General features: G+C 38.5%; 3 protein-coding genes across 3 annotated transcripts; all 3 read left to right on the top strand.

Annotated features, from left to right (window-relative positions):
• Nucleotides 1-1,260, top strand: LOC114357350 (uncharacterized). The gene is made up of 2 exons (XM_028310930.1): nt 1-148; nt 439-1,260. Exons 1-2 carry the CDS (start codon nt 55-57, stop codon nt 1,071-1,073), a joined length of 729 nt encoding a protein of 242 aa, XP_028166731.1. The 5' UTR covers nt 1-54; the 3' UTR covers nt 1,074-1,260.
• A 5,025-nt stretch (nt 1,261-6,285) lies between these two features.
• LOC114357505 (glycine-rich cell wall structural protein 1-like) lies at nt 6,286-14,997 on the top strand. Its single transcript, XM_028311131.1, has 6 exons — nt 6,286-6,368; nt 6,655-8,010; nt 10,441-10,450; nt 11,740-11,831; nt 12,014-12,629; nt 14,867-14,997. Exons 1-6 carry the CDS (start codon nt 6,311-6,313, stop codon nt 14,871-14,873), a joined length of 2,139 nt encoding a protein of 712 aa, XP_028166932.1. The 5' UTR covers nt 6,286-6,310; the 3' UTR covers nt 14,874-14,997.
• Nucleotides 14,998-17,458: 2,461 nt separating this feature from the next.
• On the top strand, nt 17,459-18,232 carry LOC114357500 (ctenidin-3-like). Its single transcript, XM_028311118.1, has 2 exons — nt 17,459-17,534; nt 17,661-18,232. The coding sequence occupies exons 1-2, from the start codon at nt 17,471-17,473 to the stop codon at nt 18,230-18,232; spliced, it is 636 nt and encodes a 211-aa protein (XP_028166919.1). The 5' UTR covers nt 17,459-17,470.
• Nucleotides 18,233-21,593: the final 3,361 nt, after the last annotated feature.

Raw genomic sequence — 21,593 nt, 5'->3', positions numbered from 1 at the left:
GACTGCTGTTCACCTCACCACACCCTCGAGCAAGGGAACCCAGTGAAACTCAACATGAAACTCGTCAGCTTTGTGGTCTTGGCCTGCGCGGCCTGGCAGGCGGCAGGATATCCTTACTACCCGTATTATGGAAACAATTATGACACTTGTGAGTACAACGCTGCTTTTTCAAAGACTTATGGTTATTTTTAAATATTTTTCGTAATCATTAACATTGTGTTTATTTTTGCATTAGTTCGTCTTTTACTTTTGGTATTTATCTTTTGTTATCATAATTTGGATGAAACTCATAAAGTGATTTCTGGAAATTGACCCTGTGCTGTGTACGTGACAACACAATTTACATTTACAACGCAAAGAAAATTGCTTATTTGTATTTCCGAAAATGATGATCGATGATCGAAAACAAATTCATAGATAACTTATTTTTGTCTCCAGTGTCTTACGGATCGAGCGACAACACCCGCGGCGGGATGGTGATGAGCCGCTACTTTAACCCTTACTACAACCCTCGCGCCGTCGGCGGCGGCATGGCGGCCTTCATGTTCAAGCAGCCCGAAGAACCGGCGCAGCAAGCGCCTAGCCAGTACTACCTCCCCGACCGACGTCGCCAGACCCAGGACGAATACTACCCGCAGCAAAACGAGGTCTTCTTCCCTCAAGCTCCCGAAAAACCCATCGTCACCGAAGCCACTGATCTCGTAGAGCCGACTGAGAAAACTGAGTTTGTCCCGACCACAGCCCGCACCGTCACCACTGTGCCAGAGCTAGTAGAGCCAGAAGTGGAAGAAGTGGAGGAGCCAGTTCAGAAGCCTAAGAAGCGAGTGTCCAAGAGGAAGCAGGTGAAGCGGCCAATCGAAGACGAGGAGGAGGAAGATGATTATCAGCCCAAGATGCCCACAGGAGCGTTCTTCCCGATGTTCTTCGGTTGGGGTGGCAGGTCTGCGAACGGAGGCGGGCCTGGTGGAGCCACGGCCATCGCCAACGCGTACAGCACCGGCCGCGGAGGAGTCGCCACTAGTCACGCCACAGCCTACGGAGCTCCCAGACCAGACTTCAAGTCGCAGCCTTAACTTAAGCTAATTTATGTTGGTCTTTAGGCGAGATGCAGATACTAACGAAATAATCGTCGATAAGTCACGTGATTTTTCGATTGCATTCAAATATCTTGACAGTAGTTTGTCTTCGAAAAGCATCTCATTTAAGGACTTTTGTTATAGTTATATGATCTATTAACATAAACTGCCATTTTACATCGATTTTATTATTGATCGTTTTAGTGCCATCTCGTGGTCATTCATCGAATTTTTTGTCTTAGTCACTGATGTGTATCGATAGTGGTTTAAACTATTGATTCAATATTGGTCAGTTATCTCGTTTGAGTAGAGAGGGCGTTCGAAAATTATAGTATGTATTATATAAAATCGAAAATATATCAATGTTAATATAATTATTGAGTTTTATTTGTGTGTCACAGTTAAGTAAAATATAAGTACTTTATCTACTTACCTACATAGTACAAGTACTATACAGTGTGTCCGGGCTTGTAGTGATCAAACTTTAAGGGCGTAATCTATGGACAATTTTATCGATGAAAATACTTCAAATTTGGGACTTGACCCATTTCTCGCAAAATTACGAGGATTTAAGTTTTTAATTTTTAGTTTTCACCTCTTCCTTCAAAAACAAGTAAAAGCGTGAGTAGCTTAACACTAATAAGCAAAAATGTTATATCATGCGATAGCCAATAAAATTATCTATTAGCAAAAGTAGAAAACAGATACAAGTTTCATACATTTTAAGGGAGTAAGAATGGATTTAATTAGAAAAAAACATGACTTTTTTCATTTCTTTTTCAGTTATTTTCCAACACAAGGAAAACCAGGTCGTTAAGGTATGTTTTATTTGCATTGTATTATTAGTATTTGAGCTATTCTACAAAACGAATGTAAATTTATTAGTTTACGTTTATTAGTTTCGACGTAATTGTTGAACAAAGATACCCCTTCCCAGCGGTTTCCATAGCGCACGCGACATGCGAAAATGCACTGCCTGAAAGAATCACACAACCTATTCCGATTACTATGGAAACCGCTGGGAAGGGGTATCTTTGTTCAACAAATACGTCGAAACTAATAGACGTAGACTAATAAATTTACATTCGTTTTGTAGAATAGCTCAAATACTAATAATACAATGCAAATAAAACATACCTTAACGACCTGGTTTTTCTTGTGTTGGAAAATAACTGAAAAAGAAGCGAAAAAACGCATGTTTTTTTCTAATTAAATCCATTATTACTCCCTTAAAATGTATGAAACTTGTATCTGTTTTCTACTTTTGCTAATAGATAATTTTATTGGCTATCGCATGATATAAAATATTTGCTTATTTATGTTAAGCTACCCACGCTTTCACTTGTTTTTGAAGGAAGAGGTGAGAACTAAAAATTAAAAACTTAAATCCTTGTAATTTTGCGATAAATGGGTCAAGCCCCAAATTTGAAGTATTTTTATCGATAAAATTGTCCCTAGATTTGGCCCATAAAGTTTGATCACTACATGCCCGGACACACTGTATAAATGACATCTAGCTAGGATTAGAAATATGTTTGAACCAAATACGAGTAGTAGTAAATTACAAACCAATAAAATAATTAACTTTATTCATTGGCATAGTAGGTAATAAAAAGATGGACCAGCTATTTCATCAGATACACGGAAGAGTAAAGCCTTTTCTAACTCAATCAATAACATTGGATTGTTAATTTTTTTTATAAAGTGCTACAAACAAAAAACACGAAGTAACAAATTATAGATTTATGCTGAATTACTACCTACCACAATTATTTTCTACGTCATAAGCACAGATAATATAATACTAGTGTCGTAAGTAATGGTAAGTAGATGTTACATACATATTTGCAGGTATGATACAAAAAACTATGTATCTATTTACTGTCTACTCCAAAAGACGTACTTACATGTCTATCTTGAGTATGTACATTTAACTTACTTATAACAAATTAATTCAAAAACTTAGACAAACAACGCATTTATTTTATTTTCGTGCATGAATTAACCAATGGAAAAATTCACATCTAACTCTACATTTATTAGGAAAACAATTCCAAGTACTCTATCTAGTACCTATATTTTCTGTTACAGTCGATCAACTAGGCTATAACCTAATGCCAATTGTTACAATAATCACTACATACTCTATGTATGCTTAGATATTTAAAGCTACGCAACGGATTTTGATGCAGTTTTTTTTAATAGATACAGTAATTCAAGGGAAAGGTTTATATGTATGAAGCACATGCATATTATAGAAGAGAAAAGCTGCGAAATTCCATTGCAACCGTGCGAAGCCGGGGTGGGCCGCTAGTATTAAATAAAATGGTCAAATATCACACCGATTAATCTAGCAGAGCTGGTAGTACATACTATATTATAAAGTCGTGAACGATAACAAACAAACAAAAAATTTACATAAAACAGTCATCTAATACTCTCACACACATACACTCATAGTGTAGGTTACACGTAATTAGCTATTTAGACTTGCATCTAACTTGCATAGAGTATAACAATTAGCACGTAGGTATGGCGTGTGTGGCCTCATAGATTATAGAAAAAGATTAATGGTAATTCAAAACACGATTTAACAGAACGAGCATTTCTTCGAAGATATTTATCAAATGGTATTAATAACCCGATAATGTAAACCTAAACCTCATCTTTAATACGGATGTGGTTTTTGCATCTTGCATCTCGTTTATCATCGTCGTGACTTGCTTGACCATTAAGGATCATATCACAATAAAAATACTATTTCTAAGCTTATTCTAAAGTTCATGTAGAGCTGCTGAACTTAGAAAAATTATAAACAGAAGTGTTCGCCAGACAAATAAAAAATGAAGAGACAGTCGAAGGTTGCTGACGAACCTATTATTCAAACATCATTAGCATTGCGAAGTGGCAATATTCCGAAATAGATTTAGATAATAACGAGCAGTTAAAACATAGACACATCGAAAATGGACTACCTGTTTTCAATTACAGGACACCGTGTTACACCGAAGCTTTAAAAGCTTACAACTGTGATATTGCCCTTAACATTTTATAGTAGGCAGTACGTACCTTCATTTATGTACGTACCTGCGAGTTTATGTTTGTCTTGATGTGTCAGTTTTATCATTAGCTAATTTACTACCTAGATTGTATAAATTAACTTTTACCATTAGTACCTACTAGTAGATAACTCCATAATTAATCATAGAGCTGTCCCACTAACCTTTTATCAAATCTACCTTAACAAACCGAATTGCATTTAAGTATATCTAGAGTAAACATAAATAACTTGTATGATTTTTGCAACATTGAGCGTGACCCAGTTTATTATTTTTGTTTACGCAGACACTGTATGTTGGATGTTTTTAATAAAGTATGTAGAACAAGCAATATTATGTAGCACATTGTATTGATTTTAAATCTTAAATGTAACTTGTGTAGATTTTAATTTTTAATTATATATTATTATGTATAAATATTAGATTATATATTTTGCTAGAAATAGTTCTATTAATAAAGTAATGTAAGCCTTTTTTTGCCTGAGATACAGGAATTATAATTCTTAGTTCAGGCACGTATGTACTTTTACCTATTATAGTTTAATATTAGCCTATTGTTAAAAACTGTCAATAAGTTATTCAATAAAGAATTTATTTATTTTATTTATTTATATTTATTTATTATTTATTTATATAAGGTTAGGCCATGAAACATTAATTGTAGTTGTAGTAAACATTACTTGTACTTAATCGTATATCATGCGTGACGGTGATGTATGAATTGCAATTAAATTCTAATGACATTTATGTCTACCTATATTATATACGAGTAACTAAGTATAATCTTTTGTTGATTTCAATAAGTTATATCTACAAAGGCAAACCTTAATTAACCCCAATATTTTTTTATGGCTGGGCCATTGAAGATTCCTAGCTTGTTTGCTAAATTATTGAAAAGTCATTCATCATCATCATCATCATTTCAGCCACAGGACGTCCACTGCTGAACATAGGCCTCCCCCAATGCTTTCCATGTTGATCGATTGGTAGCGGCCTGCGTCCAGCGCTTCCCTGCTACCTTTACGATGTCGTCGGTCCACCTTGTAGGTGGACGTCCCACGCTGCGTTTTCCGGTACGGAAGTGGCAATGGGCAGGGCACATAGTACGTAGAACTGACGGCCGATGGGGCAGAAAGGTTCTGGAATAATGGAGGCCGCGTACCGGAAAAGTCATTCACACTCTCACAAATCTCACAGCTAATACTATGTAACTGTGATCAGCTACATAGTTAATTATACCTACTTTCGGCTGATAAATTATTCAAGCAAAATATTTTGTGACTCTACATTATATTTTCCTAAATGAATTGAATTCAGAAAACAGTTTCTTGTACAAAACCGCAATAAAAATTATAGCGAAGTCTTGTCTCCAATGTCGTTATAATAAATCTATCAACAATGTATATTTATTATTTAAAACGCCAATGACGTAAACGTTTGATATAAACGCATAAAATCATTGTAGAGTCTAATATATTTAATTGTTGTCATTATATCTAATTGTGCTGCTTTAACTAGATTTATAAAGAAGTAGAAATAAAGACTTTAACAGTAGGTATTGAGAATTACTTGTTAATATTAATGTCAAGGTCAAAATAACCCATCAGATTCCGATGCAAGATTTTAAGATACGATATTGGAAAGTCCAACTAACCACAACTGGATATAGTGTGACCACAATCAAGCGTTTAGTTGGTAACTTATTTAATTTCATCCATGTTTTAGTAAATTGTAATAAATAAAAAAGTTATTGAGTTTTTTGTCACTTTTCAGCACCAGCTGATATGGTGTCCCGAAGTTATAAACATACATCGATACATCCTAACAAATTGTTGTGTTAACATTTGTATGTACATACATAGCTATATAGATAGATACATAGAGTTATTAACTCTATGAATAGATATAAGATTTACTTACGACTGATGTACTCAATTAAATATTTTATAAAATAAATAAAGTATTTCCCTCGCCCAGTAAATTAATGTTAATTGGTTACCGTGGCAACAAAAAAACTACATGATTTTGTTGGAGATTAACTGTGTACAAAAACTTATTGTTTCCGAGTACTCGTGTTTATGTTCGTAAGGCTTGCACGTTTAGACCATTAATATAATAAGTAGTATAAAAGGATGGTTAATAGAAGGATATGGTCAGTAAAGCTCAACCGTAGATATGAAGAGGACGGCGCTAGGTGTCATATTTTGCCTGGCCGTAGCGCTCAGCCATGCATCAGCAGGTAGGTGTCATAGAAAAAACCTCGTTAAGATTCTATTTCGGTAAACAATGCAATATAGTTTACATACTCAGTTGGATTTATTTGATGCCAATGGAAAATGAAACTTCTAAAGTATCAATTAAAAGGCCCAATAAATATGTATTGTTATGTGCTCAATAAAATAAAGTCAATACTCAAGTTTGAAATGACCCATAATCCAAAGTACTCCACAGTTTCTTGTACAATATGTATTGTTATGGTCCACTTCCTCTTTGTCTTATAGCTTATTACTTTTTTTTTGCAGTGAGGGTCCGTCGTGGTGGCTACGGTAGCCACGGAGGCGGTGGTTACGGCGGCGGCGGGTACGGCGGTGGAGGCGGCGGGTACGGCGGTGGAGGCGGCGGTGGATTCGGTTTCGGCGGCGGCGGCGGTGGCGGTAGCGGCGGCGGTTTCGGCGGTGGGTTCGACGGCATATCCGACGGCGTCAACGGCATTATTGGAACAGTGAGGTCCGGGCTTCAGCACCTTGCCAAAAGCGCTGCTAGCGGCAATGGGAAGTTCGTGAGCACGAAGTCTGATGATGGGAAATCGGGCGGTTTCGCGTTCACTGGCACCCTGGGCGGAAAGGGAGGATACGGCGGCGGGGGTGGCTACAGTGGCGGCGGGGATGGTTTCAGTGGCGGAGGGGGCGGTTTCGGAGGCGGTAGCGGACTCGGTGGAGGAAGCGGACTAGGTGGAAGCGGAGGCCACGGAGGATCTGGAGGCTTTGGCGGAAGTGGCGGTGGCGCTGGAGGTCTTGGAGGTGGAAGCGGAGGTTATGGCGGCAGTGGAGGCGGAGGCGGCTTTGGAGGAGGCCTCGGTGGCGGTGGAGGAGGCGGCCATGGAGGCAGTGGAGGATTTGGAGGCGGATCCAGTGGTGGATTGGGCGGAGGAAACGGAGGCGGCCTTGGAGGAGGACATGGCGGCAGTGGAGGATTCGGAGGCGGGTCAAGTGGTGGATTGGGAGGAGGTTCCGGAGGCTCTGGAGGTCTAGGAGGTGGCCACGGAGGCAGCGGTGGATATAGTGGCGGTGGCGGTGGATTTGGAGGCGGTGCTGGATTTGGAGGAGGCGGTGGTTTTGGAGGAAGCGGTGGATATGGCGGCGGATCTAGCGGCGGTCTGGGAGGCGGATCCGGTGGGTCTGGAGGATACGGCGGCGGCTCTAGTGGTGGCCTGGTAGGAGGATCCGGTGGTGGCGGTGGCCTAGGCGGTGGCCACGGCAGTAGTGGAGGCTTCGGAGGTGCTGGAGGCCTTGGTGGAGGCCATGGAGGTAGTGGTGGACTTGGAGGAGGTCAAGGGGGTAGTGGAGGATTTGGAAGTGGAGGCGGCCTAGGCGGTGGTCTTGGCGGTGGTCATGGAGGCAGTGGTGGCTACGGTGGTAGCGGAGGCTCAGGCGGTGGTCTGGGAGGAGGGCTTGGAGGTGGAAGTGGTCTGGGAGGCGGTCATGGAGGCGGCGCTAGCTTAGGAGGTGGTTCTGGTGGATATGGAGGCGGTGGTCACGGAGGCTCCGGGGGAAGTGGTGGGTGCACCTCAGGCTGTGGTGGCTCAGGGGGATACGGAGGATCTCACGCGTCCGCCAGCGCTCACGCTTCCGCATCAGCTAGTGCTGGCGGCTACGGCAAATAAGAATCATTGTAACTCCTTCAAGAATATTGTGATGACTTACAAACGAACCCGAATGTACCTAATGATGTATTGAAACACGACTGTATAAACGTAGGCTAGTAAAAAAGATAAACTCATTATTGTTAGTCAATATAATGTTTAAGAAAACCTGTGTCTCTGTTTTATTTAACCTCTTAGATTTTTTTCAATTGATTAAGTTGTTTTTTATATGTATTATTTTGCGTAACTATTAACGATAGGTATTTAGAGTGAAGACTCACTAAAGTAAAATTTAGGAAGTATTTTTTTATTCTTATTGCGTAAAACATCTACATGCAAATCATTAATTTTGCTTAGACTATACAGATTTTGCCTTCTACTTTTTTTCATATTCCATAATATAAAACGAGTTCTGATAGATTTTTATGCTATGATATGCTACCTACAGATCTTTCTTCTTAAAACAGCCAATATAAACTTTATTACCTACGCTATTTTGATAATAATCTATCTCAAAGATAGCCACGCCGGTGTTCACGGTCTGCACAGATAGATCTCTTCCATTAAATAAGGTTTGTAATGGCCGACTATTGGTTCTCAGGTTTCGAGCCTAAAAAAGAAAATAAAAAGCCTTAGATGGCCATCGAGCAGTGACGATGACCTCACCACGCTACCGCAAAAAAATACCGGTTACCGGCGGTCTTAGACAAAACACACAGTACCTATAGCATTGCAGGCTTCACTGCATAAAAACATGTAAACAGTACGTTAATGTATTATTAAAACTTGTTATCCGCATTGATTAAGACAGATAACATAAGCTACGATAAAATGAATGAGTCACTATTCCCAATAAGTACCTAATTGTTTTTATATTAATAGACTAAATCGTATCTCACATGTTTTATAATAACAAAGTATACATACATAACTGAGGACCTAACGAAAAACTCAAAAACAATAACATTGAGGTCACTTGATGAGTGGTTCGTGCTTCAGAAAGTCAACAGTAGCGGGTTCAAAAGCTGCCTGTCGCAAATATTAGTGTAAACTGTAGTCAATTTAAAATCTAAAAATGTAGGAAAATATGATACGAAGGTAATAAACATACATATGATTGATGAAAAATATGAGACTATTTTCAATTTTAGCATCTGCTAACGACGCAACGATGCAATACCGCACGCCTGTATGTGATAGATATTCCAAGCTCCCAGATATATTTTGGATAGGAACTCTACCACTTAGGTATTTGGATATTCTTCCCTCCTTTAGGAATAACAACCAGATAATAAACGAAAATCCATGTGAGCAAGTGATAGTTTTGCATAAATAACCATATTAAAAAGAAGATTAATAATGAAATAGAAGATGCTCAATTTCATAATAACTGAATCGAATTGATGCAACCATAAAACATCAAATTAAGCTAGTAGAATATTTGCTCCTTTTTGTCTGCCGGTAGATTATGTGTAGAATCACGTGTGTTCCACACGTGAATTGCAATTCATCAGTAAAAAAACATCTAATATGTAGATAAGTTCATTGGTGTAAAGCAGCGTTTCCTTCAGTCTTTCAAAATCAATAAATAAATAGGCACTACCACAGAATAATAAGTTGGTACTGCTGGGAAAGAATCTTACTTAGGTACTATACCACCAAGAAAATAATGCGCTTACATACAAACGTACATCAAACATTGTTACAGGTTAGATTTAAATATGTTTAGAAAAATTTGAATCATAAATTGAAAATCATAGGGCAGTTTATTGAAAAGAAAAATGAAACTTATGAACTTGTCGACACGACGAGCTTATAAGCTCGCGTGGAACTAGACGACAAGTTGGGTAAAGAGGTCAATGACTTCCATACGAGTGATTAGCCATCAAAACAAATATTAGATGTCGCGACCTATCAGATTCCGGAAGTTTACTAGCTAGCTTTAGGTATAGTTATATGTACTTATAAAGGCAATTATTTAATTTTGGAACATCGGACCGACAGAAAATTTCATAATTCGGACACAAATATACGTAGAAAAGAAACCACGATAGCCGAACGGTGAAGGGGTCGGACTGGCGAACTGGTGATCTGGGGAACGCGGGTTCGGTCCCCGCCGCCGCTCGACTATAGGTATTGTGGTGAGCATATTTAGCTTAGTACGAGGGCTAACAGAACTATTAGTAATTTGTGCAATAACAAATTACTAATAATCTTTAAGAAAATATATTTCAAAAGATTGTGTCTTTCTTCTTGTTTTCACGCTGCAACGGCTTAACATCCTTCCTATCCATACGAAGTACTTAAGATTAATCCCAACTTATCAGATATAGACCACGTAGATACTGTTCTGGCCCGGTGCGTCTCTACCTAATTATAGATTCACTTACTTACTTGCAGGTTAGCGTTTAATTGCCATTATCTGTAACTTGTGTATTCCAAGTAAAACCAAGGTACGTTATTTAATTCAGAAGTTTATAATAAGAATAAGAATAAATAGGATACTTAAATAGCAAGTACAGTGTATTAGCGCGCAAATAAACTTAAGGAAAAGTCAAACTGGCAGTTTTAAGAATAAACACACTCTTCGCAGAATAAAATGTTATGATAAGTAGATACTTTAATTAATATGTTTCTCGTAGCGATCCAGCGAATTAAAAAAGTGTAACAAAAAAATATTCGGCGTAGTCATGGTCAGTGGAACTTTTGCAGGGTTTTACATATCAATAATTTTAACAATTAGTAACGTCAGTCAACATTTTAATTGCTGTTAGATTTTATCGATACCGCAAACCTAAATAAAAGAACACGATTCGAAAAAGAGGCTAAGCTTTGGCTTTAAGTCAATTAAATTGGGGGTCAAATTAAATGAGGCAACAATATTTTAAATGGTTTTCACGATTGATATTTTTGTTTAAAATAATTCAAACATACTATACATCATCATCATCATCATTTCAGCGATAGTACGTCCACTGCTGAACATAGGGCTCCCCCAATGATTTCCACAAAGGCCGGTTGGTAGCGGCCTGCATTTAGCCACAGAATAATTTAGCGCTTTCCTACTACCTTTATGAGGTCGTCGGTCCTACGCCTCCACTCTAGAACCTTGCTGCCCCATCGGCCGTCATTTCTGCGTACTATGTGCCCTGCCCATTGCCACTTCAGCTTGCTAAGTGACAATGAAGAAACATACTTCATGTGTAAGTTATTTTACTTTGGTTACATTATTTTGATACAAATATCAACATTACGAGTACGAACTCTACCTAGTAAATGAATAGTTATGGGCTTCCGTAATATTATGTCTTCTTATCCTGTCTTTTCGCCAGATTATAATAGATTGCTTCTTAACGATAGGACTGCCTAAATTGTTACATGCAGTTGTAATTTTAATAAAGTGTTTGGTACGTTTGTGTTATTGGTATGCACTTGCAATTAGAGCTATTGGTACTCCAACTGCAAGGCGGTAATTATTTTTTGTTTTCGTTCTTTGTTTTATGGTTTCACTCTATGTTGAAGTCTTTGCTGTATAAAAATAACATCATCATTTTTCCTCCTCTCACGCGGAATCTATACAAATAATCTCCAGAAATGCATCTAAGTTTAGACAGGTAGTTTTTACCGTGACAGCTAACGTCAAGGCGAAGCAAAAAAATCGGTATGAAAAACATAAGTGGATGTTAAACACTGGGTTTGAAGCTATGACATAAGCTGGCACTTGGCAGTATATAATGTGCAGACGGGAATGCCTTGGTACAGTCTGCAGGATGGCACGGCTCGCGTTGCCCGTGGTGGCCCTAGGGCTGGTGGCCTGCGTCTACGCTGCTCCAGGTACCAAGCTTTCTATCGCCCATATCATGAAACCGCATTTTAAACTACAGTAGAATCTCGATTATACGGACTCATTCTTCGCGGCTCTAATTTTACCGATTTACCCATCAATACGGCACGGTGACACGTTTTTTGTATTGTTCAATAACATTTTTATACAACTAGCATATTTAACGTTCCAGGTTATGGTGGGGGTTCTAACGGCGGGGGAGGAGGCGGCGGCGGTTTCGGCGGCGGCGGTGGCTTCGGCGGAGGTGGCGGCGGTGGCTTCGGAGGAGGCGGCGGCGGCGGCCATGGAGGCGGGGGAGGATTTGGAGGCGGCGGTGGAGGCGGCGGAAGCCATGGAGGCGGTGGAGGCCTGGGAGGAGGCGCCGGCGGCGGCCTAGCAGGCGGAGACGGCCTTGGAGGCGGCGGTGGCGGCGGCTTTGGAGGCGGAGGAGGTGGCGGTGGAGGCTTCGGAGGCGGTGGCGGCCTCGGAAGCGGCAAACTCCTCGGTGGATTCGTCAAGACGTTATTAAATGGCGGCCATGGCGGCGGTGGTGGACTTGGAGGCGGCGGTGGCGGAGGCCTTGGAGGTGGCGCTGGATTAGGAAACGGAGCCGGGGGTGGCGGTGGACTTGGAGGCGGCGCTGGTGGAGGCCTCGGAGGTCATGGAGGCGTGGCCGGATCGGGAGGCGGCGGCAGCGGCGGCAGTGCTGGCAGTGGCGGCGGCTACGGCGGTGCCGGAGCCCAGGCTTCAGCCAGCGCTAGCGCGAGCTCAAGCGCGGGCGGCTATGGAGGCCATAAGGGAGGTTACGGGTGAGCAACATCTGCGTTATTTTATCTCAAGATTTTATTGTAAATTGTTTACATTAAATAGGTTCCACAACTACTCGTACCTACGTGGTAGCGCATTTTCTTACATAACTTTTCAATTCCTATCATTGGAGGTCCGAAAATATTTCTCATACAATTTGATACCATAATGATCATTCTTCATAAAAAATTTAAAACCTACATATTTAAAAACATAATCATTGATATTCATAATATCACTAATCATACACTTAGTTTTTACTAATTATTTGTTTTCATATATTTTTCTATACTAATGATCGAAACTCATAATCATTCGAATAAATAACTATAACATTCATAAATGTGATGTATCCTAATATTTGTTTTCATAAATTTATTACTCATAAGTGTATTTATCCATATTATTGAAAATCATGATGTCTATATTCGTATTATAGCCTGACCAGGAACATAAAAACCCTGGCATAGAGGCGCGTCAATTGCATTTGATAGTGCAACACTGAGTACAGTCGTACCTGTGTTAAATTAATAGGCTAACTTTATGTATCAGGATTCAGGATTACGGGCTAATTTGATATTTTCATAAATTAACGAAAAAATATTATTATAGGTAACCTGGTTTAAATAAATTAAATGAAACCATCAATCGAGCTAGTAGGATTTTTTTTATTATTCATCAATAATCAAATTCAGAACTTGAATATTCAACTGCAATGTCTGCTCATGAACGCTTCAAACTCGGTACTTCTTTCCCAATTCCATAAAATTCAACACTTAGAAAGTGACAAAAAATAGTTGAAACAAACCACAGCTAATTTTCATAGTGGACTGTATTATACGATAAACATGTCAGTCAATTTGACAACCTTTGTTGGAAACATTATTCAATGAAAATATTGTCCGAACCCTTGGTATTTCTCTTCGACAAATACTTTTAACACATTGTGAACCACTTTTCTTTCACGACTATAAAAAGATTTTAGCAATTTCATTCACAAAATCAATTGCGCACATTTAAAATAAAGTTTGTTTACACTTTGACAGCAACAGACTGACATGCAAGGTGACATGTCAATGAAGTTTTCAGTTACTGTTGCCATTAAAAGAAATTAGTACCACTAGTTTTCCGCAACATGGCGAGGGTTTTTATGTTCCTGGTCAGGCTATAAATCGTATTTTAACATAAAATTAATTTGAAATGGTCCAAAACAGGCAATATTTTGTGCCACAAAACTAATGTGACAGAAACGAATCGCTGCAAAACCAACTCCACGTAGTCTTGTCTGCCCTACCCCCAGTGCCGTATTATCCATAAGGCACTTTAGGCCAGTGCCTAGGGGCCCACTATGACCAGGGGCCCAGCACTCCCGATTAAAAAATGAAAAAAAAAATGTTAAAGATTATTTTTATGCAACAAAACTCAAACCACCTCAAAACTTCGCCTTATTTTGATTTACACATTCAATCGTCATATTTCGATATTGTGGAAACTAATTCATTTTCGTAACGTTGGCATTACTGCTTTGGTTTACATGACAGGTCGATCGTCGACGCCCTTCAGAGGCTAAAAAACCTCACTGCAGAACCTCACTGCACTGCAGAANATTTTTTTAAAGATACGAGTATGTCTGTTATAAAGTAAATTATTCTGAACAACAACATTATGAGTTGAAGTATGTTCTTAGTAACAACATTATTAATTAAAACAATATGATCAATGAATGTTATGAAGAAAAAAGATCTGAAAATAAAAATTATGTGTTTTAAATGGTTCTTGGCAGTAACAGTATTGATAAAAAAATTATGATTAGTAACTGTTATGAGCTCCGTTGGTAGTAATAAAAATGTATGAATAAAAAAAGTATGAAAAATAAAATTATGAAGAGAGATTATTATGAACACAAATCGGTAGCAAGACAAAGAATAGGATAAAGAATTTTATGTGAGCCAATATAGAACCACCTACGTACTTGGACCAATTGAAATTGAAATCCCACATTATTCCTGATGAATATAGGCGATAGATTTGATATCCTTGTGAAAGCTTCACTAATGTGCACATAAATGTACTCGTATATATAAATAAGTTAGGTAGATATATTATTTACTCTGCCCATTTCCGCAACTGACACTCGTGGTCGGTACGAAATTATTTTTCTTTCTTCCCTCTCATTTTTTCTATTAATGGTATGGTTATTCTTTTATCAATAATGCAATTTATTTTCTTTTTGTTTCAGTCGATAAATCAAAGAAACACCAAATTCAACATTACCTGAAATGACATCTCAAAAGCTCATGTGATATAAATATACGTACTTTATTTCGTTATTGTAAAACAAATATTGATCAATGTTTGCCATATTTTTTTAACTTTGTTATGAATTAAAATAAAATACGTGTAAAAAATTCTCTGTGTCGTCTTTTCATTTCATTAGCTACCTTCCCGGCTTCGCATCGAAATCATTTATTTATTTTATTTAATAACAAATCATTCAACCGATACTGAGTCAGAGACAAAATAGAGAAAGCGAGTGTAGTCTCTGACTGACATGCTACTTTGTCATTATTCATCAGTTCATCACTGATGAAGAGTACAGGGTAATGTTATAACTTGTAATAAAGGTTGTTACGAGCTTCTAGTTGACGCTACTGTTTGCGTTTACTCTACCCCCCTTATTAATAAAAAGTTTCACCTAGGATGAACCCTGGACTAAAATGACATTTCCATACTAAATGTCAATTTAAGCCAGAGTTCAACTAGGGTGTAACTTTTAATAATAAGGGGGTAACAGTAAAGTATTATGACATAATAAAGCCTCCTTTTGATTCACCACCTACGAGTATTGATGAAACTGCATTAATTAAAATCCATTGCGTAGTTTAAAGATCTAAGCGCACAGACAGCGGAAGCGATTTGGTTTGCTATAGGTAGGTATAAAGATTTAGAAATACCATTTCTGTTTTATGAGGGAATTGATTTGTATTAGGTAGCTTTAAAATGTTTTTAACTAAAAGTTTGCTCTTCTTTGACTAAAAAAGGAAAAAAAAATAGAACAGGTAAAGACAAATTATGTATTTTCGTACGGGTAATGAATGTTAATTGCCTCTTATGTAGATATATTATGTCACAAACAATTCTATATTATGCGGTATGTATGAGTAACCCAATTATACTAAAGATGTCACAACACGCGGCACGGATCTTGAGCGCTCTGCCAAGGAATTGAGATCCCTTAGAGAATGGTTAAAACCTTCTCGTAAAGTAAATGTCTTTGTGACTTTTTAATGTCTCAAACCCAGAGGTCCCGGATTCGATTCCCAGAGGGAAAGATTTTTCTGTTCGGTTTAGTTGGTAGTAGAACTTGTTACCTATATGGATTAAGTCCTCCTGGCTAGCTAGCACCATCTTACATATAAGTCTGATGCCGTAACAACAGTGTTTCGGCATTTAGAGGTAAGATAGACAGTGTCAGTTGGGATTTTTGAGTGAAGCTCGTTTCCACCTTCGGCCTGATCATCAGGTGAGATGTAGGCTTAAGAGCTTCCTCGTTGTGGATAAGCTTTTTTGAGGAAAAATCATTCTTAAAGAACGCTGTAGAAGCTGGAATATGCGACAAGCCTGAAATTTCGGCTATCGTACCCCTACTCAGGACATTTTAGGGATGTCTGATTCCCGTAAAAAAGATTAGGACTGGCGGTCTCAGACAAAACCCATATGTAATATTGTACCTATAGTATTGCAGGCAACTCAGTGTACAAAAACACGTAAACAGTACCAGCCTTACTTATAAAAATCAACTAATCAACGTCTAAGCAACTAATTAACTAACGACTCGTTAACTTCTTAATCAGTAATTAAATATTTCTCACTTATAAACACTGCTTAAGCGTCACTTAACTAATCAACTGTTAATTAGAGTTTTTCTTTTTTAAATCCACCTGAACCGAACTTCAGACCAGTTCTAATGCCAAAATGCCGAAAGCCAATGCTAAAATTAAGAATAATAAACGTCAAAGTTATGTCAAATGAAACGCTGTCTGTCAGTCAACTGTCAAGTCTACAACAACAAACAAACAAAAGTACTGTAGCGAATATGTCCCACATACGCCATATTAAAATTATGTACCAATTATAATAATATACACTAGATAATTGTAATACTTCTTGTACAAGCTTAAGATGTAAATGCTTTGTTAGTTTTTAGCGCAATTTTAAGGCATGGTAATTTTAGTTTCTCACGCACATGCACCCTTAGGAAGCCTTTAGGATTTTATTGTCGTTTCGCCGACGTAACATGTGGTGTATTATTAGTCCATTGAATTATTTAAACTGTGTAGGTATTAAGAAACACCAACCGTTGTAATGTCTATCTATTGTTATACTTTCACTTTGTATTGTTTGCGTCAACCTTTGCCATGTGTTTCATGCTATTTTTTGTGTGTATCTTCGCGCAGCGCAACAACACAGCGCGTTGCATGGCACGTCACGCATCAGCTGTTAACTTTTTGATCCGCCATTTTGGTAATTAGGGCTTTAAACAAGGGTCCGACGCTGTTTAACTTGACAGTTATTTAAGCAGTCACTAAGACGTTGGTTAACACTAATTATCGTTTTTAAGTTAAGATATTATTTAAGAGACCGTTAAACTGTGTCTTAATTTTAATAAACGTTTATAAGTAAGGCTGTACGTCATTATTATTTCATTTATTTGGGAAGACAAACAAGATTCACAAAACTTGGTACAAACAACATGTGGGTGATAAACAATAGGCTGAGAAGTTATGACACAAGCTGGCAGTATATAATGTGCAGACGGGAATGCCTTGGTACAGTCTGCAGGATGGCACGGCTCGCGTTGCCCGTGGTGGCCCTAGGGCTGGTGGCCTGCGTCTACGCTGCTCCAGGTACCAAGCTTTCTATGGCCCATATAATAAAACCACACTTCAAACTACATTAATTAATTAAATTTAAATTAATTCATTATTAATTTCTATTAATATTTTATACAACTAACACGCTTAACATTTCAGGTTACGGTAGGAGCTCTGACGACCGGGGAGGAAGGGGTGACGGTTTCGGCGGCGATTACGGCGGCGGTGGTGGCTTCAGCGGAGTTGGCGGCGGCGGCAGTAAAAGCTTTGGAACCGGTGGAACATCAGGCGGAATTGGAGGGATCGCTGGACGCGGTTCTGGACACGGGGGTGCTAGAGGCCTTGGCGGCGGTGGAGGCCTCGGAGGCGGTGGATCAGCAGGAGGACCCGGAAGCGGTGCCGAAGGCGGTTCTGGACACGGAGGCGCTGGAGGCTCTGGAGGCAGTGTCGGCGGTTTTGGCGGCGGTGCCGGAGGATCTGGAGGCCTTCCTGGTCAACGCGGTGGTGCTGGAGGTAGAGGTGGATTCGGAGGCGGCGCCGTCGGAGGCCGCGAAGGCGGCGGGCGAGGGAGCGGCTGGACAGGCGGCAGCGGCGGCGCTGGCGGGCTCAGCGGCGACTCTGGCGCGAGAGGCCGCGGCCGCGGTAGCAGCTACGGCGGTGACGCCACGCATGCTTTGGGCACTGCGAGCTCGAGCGCGGGGCACTACGCCGGGCAGGGTGGTTACGGGTGAGCATATCTGCATTATTTTATACACGTATAAACACGTTACCTTAATCGGAAAAACAAGTTTTTTGTTTTTGGACTAATACTAAAGTAATATGACTATCATCTATTCATACTAAAAGGAGGCTGACAATAGTGACTGAGTTTCTTGCGCTGCTTCTTCTCAGCACTGGCCCATTTATTGTCCCGAAGCAGTGGTAGGGTTAATATTGGGACGTGTAAAAGCGCTTTTTAAAAGCCTATTTGCAAAAATAAATGAATTTTATGAATTTTATTAATACGCTTCGATGGCTAACTTCCATATTATCAAATTATAGGTTCATAAAATTGATTACAATTACTGCTAGCTAACCTTTCCCACATAAAGAAAGAGATATTCTCGTCTTGGTAACATACGCTGAAAACTCTATGTCTATCATTTATAGGAAAATTCATATAAATCAATTAACTTATTTATTTTTCTTTTTGTTTCAGTTTCAGATAAAGAACTACCAAATTCTACGTTACCTGGAATGACAGTACTTATGCTTATGTTATTATTGTATAATAAATTATAATCAATGTTTCCATAGTTTTAAAATCTTTGTTATGAATTAAAATAAATACGTTTACTTAAGTCGTAGTTAGTTTTATTTAACTTGTATATTTGCATAGCATTCATGAGCTTAAAACGTTGCTATAGTATAGTACTTCTGTTCTATGAGGGAAATAATTTGTATTAAGTTCTAATAATTGTATCTTTTTTAAAATTGTAAACTACAAAAAAGAAAAAAATACAAAAAGTAACATCTGGAATCAATCAATGAATTATGTATTTTCGTGCGGGTAATTAGTTAATTGCCTCTTAGGGAGATAAATGTCACCTAAAACAATTCGATATAACTTTGGTCTGTATGAGTAATCACTAATTAAGTAACAACACGCAGCACGGATCTTGCGAATTTGGCCATAGAATTGAGATCGCTTTGAAAATCGTTATTTTGTTTCTAAAATTAATGCCTTGCTTGTGACTAAAACATTTTAGTCATGTTTCCTTCAGTGCTCTAGATTTTTGCCGCCTTATATCACTACAAACCTCTGAGAGAAAATTGTTTTTCTCTAAATGATGTACACATTGGAACTCATGCACAGCATTTTTAGGCATAGACAACGTGTGTGCTGCATCGCAACACAGTTCCAGTTGACAGAGTTCCAATTACATTAAAAGGGCGTCGCCCCCGCCTGAAAAAATCACGTGGCCGGTTCCTAAGATTTCAAAATCGGTAGATTCGTTCGTATGAAGAGTTGTTTGCGATTATCTTGAATGGGAAGAAATAACGAATTTTTAGCAAAGAAGACTGGCTTGGGAAAGTTCAAGCTGTAACAGGGCAAAATGACCTGGAAGTGGCCGTGGCCTAGAAGTCCACTATTGGGACTCCTAAATACTAAAAAAATGAGATCATCATGTGTGATAAACTGAAACACAACCCCCATCATGCAGGCATTTGCCACTGGTAGTAGGTTTGAATCAACATCGTCTTTTGGAGCGACAAACATTACACTACAGAGCAACAAAAGAGGGAGGTAAATCATTGCTTAACAATACCATACATAAGTACATGAAACGTACAAGAAATGTACATTATAACTAATGAATTAAGTAATTTAAAAGAAATAAAAGATACCCATTATTTTTAGGTGCAATCAGAATACTGTAAAATTAATTATTATAATGTAAAAACAGTAGATAGCCGAATTTGGCAATAAGAGAAAAATGCTATTCTTATTTATAGCTACCAATAGATTCTGTGGATTATTACAATAAATGAAAGACATAATACAAAATAATCGACAGTATCGATAACACACACACACACAGTCGACGGTACTCAGACTCTACATTTACCTACGCTACATTTTTACGCGTATATTACAACCAAGTAACATGCCACAAGGAAGAGAGCTTATACAGTCATCCTTACTTGTTGTCAATATTGACCAAAGGATGTCAAACCATGAGATTTACGGAAAAGTACTACCAATGACCACAACATCAGCACATTTGATGACGATGCTCATATAATTAACGGTCGTAAAATCTGAGATAATTTATTTGTGCCCGAGTTTTGTTATACCTAAAACAAAGAAAACTTCTCAAGGAGAACGTACCGCTTACCTGTTTTGTGTAAATAAGGTTAGCTATCGAACTTGACCACAAGCCGCGTGCGCACATCTAAACTGTCACCTATAAGAACTAAGAAATACATCATAACGTTAAATTAAGACTTAAAACCATTAATTATGCTCGTTTTATGAACTACATCATTTTTTTATAGGAACAATATTAAAATCATGAGAAATATTCTGAACAAGAGCTGATGGTAATAATAAAAACTTAGTGACTGTGTTGATCCGGAGGTCTTAGGTTCACGTCTTGGGGCACGCAAAATGGAAAAATCAGTTTTGTAAATTATTCATATCTGCAAAATGCATAAACATAGCATCGCAGAAGAAAAAAAAATTTCGTACTACGGAGTCCTCGTCGCGTCGCGTCGTCGTTAGTCATTATAAGTTGTTGTCGATTCGATTGAGCCAAATTAGATCTATCTATGGCTGCTCCTAAAATTACAGGTCTGGTCTGACCTCTTTTATTATGTTCCTTTTGGATGTTGTGATCTCAATTATTTTTTAATAATAGCTATCAATTGACTTATTTTTTTAACGATAAAACAAGACTTAAGTTGCTAAGACATAAATAGACTTATTCAATAATGGTATTATGAAGAGACGCATTAGACTCGATTCAAACGCCATTGGTCGCTGAATTTTAATATCATAGACTTTCAACTAAATGGCCACCATATAACTAGATGAAAATTAATTTGTCTCTTTCATGCAATTGAAATGAAACTTCGGTGAGTCTTTCTTTACACTCGTCAAGGTTCTCTTTGAAAAGACGAGGACGTACTTAATTGCAAAAAGGAAACAACCAGTCACCCTAAGTAAAATTCCAAACTTTTCTAAGATTTTGAAAATTTATTACTAAGTTAGCTATCAACAATTTCCTCCTCTTCCCAATCCTTTTTTTTTAATTCTAAACAATTCGATGTCCTGTAGGCCTATCATGTCACAATGTTCTCAATAAATCTCCATCAATCAAACAATAAAAAAAAGCTGCGGGCGGCTCGGGATGATACATTTTTATGACTGCTATCAGTTCCTGATCTTCCAACTGTCTTTTCAATCACCGTTTAGGACCTCAAATGTTTTTTGCCTTCGTTTCATTCGAAATACTAGTTCTATGTACTCGGGTCTTCCCTCCCCCGACCGGTAAGTTGCCGCAAAAAAGCTGCAACAAAAACTGAAGAGCCTGATATGTTGGTTCGATT

This window comes from Ostrinia furnacalis, unplaced genomic scaffold (assembly GCF_004193835.3).
Source record: "Ostrinia furnacalis isolate ACB-3 unplaced genomic scaffold, ASM419383v2 OfSCF0216, whole genome shotgun sequence".
NCBI classification, from domain to species: Eukaryota; Metazoa; Arthropoda; class Insecta; order Lepidoptera; family Crambidae; genus Ostrinia; species Ostrinia furnacalis.
Note: the sequence above shows the minus strand (reverse complement) of the source record. Positions and strands in the feature narration are given on the sequence as shown.

Excerpts from the sequence above, each read along its gene's own strand:
- LOC114357500 (XM_028311118.1), top strand. The coding sequence starts at position 17,471 with ATGGCACGGCTCGCGTTGCCCGTGGTGGCCCTAGGGCTGGTGGCCTGC. Across the intron at positions 17,535-17,660 it reads CTGCGTCTACGCTGCTCCAG|GTTACGGTAGGAGCTCTGAC; the intron begins GTACCAAGCTTT and ends TTAACATTTCAG.
- LOC114357350 (XM_028310930.1), top strand. The coding sequence starts at position 55 with ATGAAACTCGTCAGCTTTGTGGTCTTGGCCTGCGCGGCCTGGCAGGCG. Across the intron at positions 149-438 it reads TGGAAACAATTATGACACTT|TGTCTTACGGATCGAGCGAC; the intron begins GTGAGTACAACG and ends TTTTGTCTCCAG.
- LOC114357505 (XM_028311131.1), top strand. The coding sequence starts at position 6,311 with ATGAAGAGGACGGCGCTAGGTGTCATATTTTGCCTGGCCGTAGCGCTC. Across the intron at positions 6,369-6,654 it reads CGTAGCGCTCAGCCATGCAT|CAGTGAGGGTCCGTCGTGGT; the intron begins CAGCAGGTAGGT and ends ACTTTTTTTTTG. Across the intron at positions 11,832-12,013 it reads CTGCGTCTACGCTGCTCCAG|GTTATGGTGGGGGTTCTAAC; the intron begins GTACCAAGCTTT and ends TTAACGTTCCAG.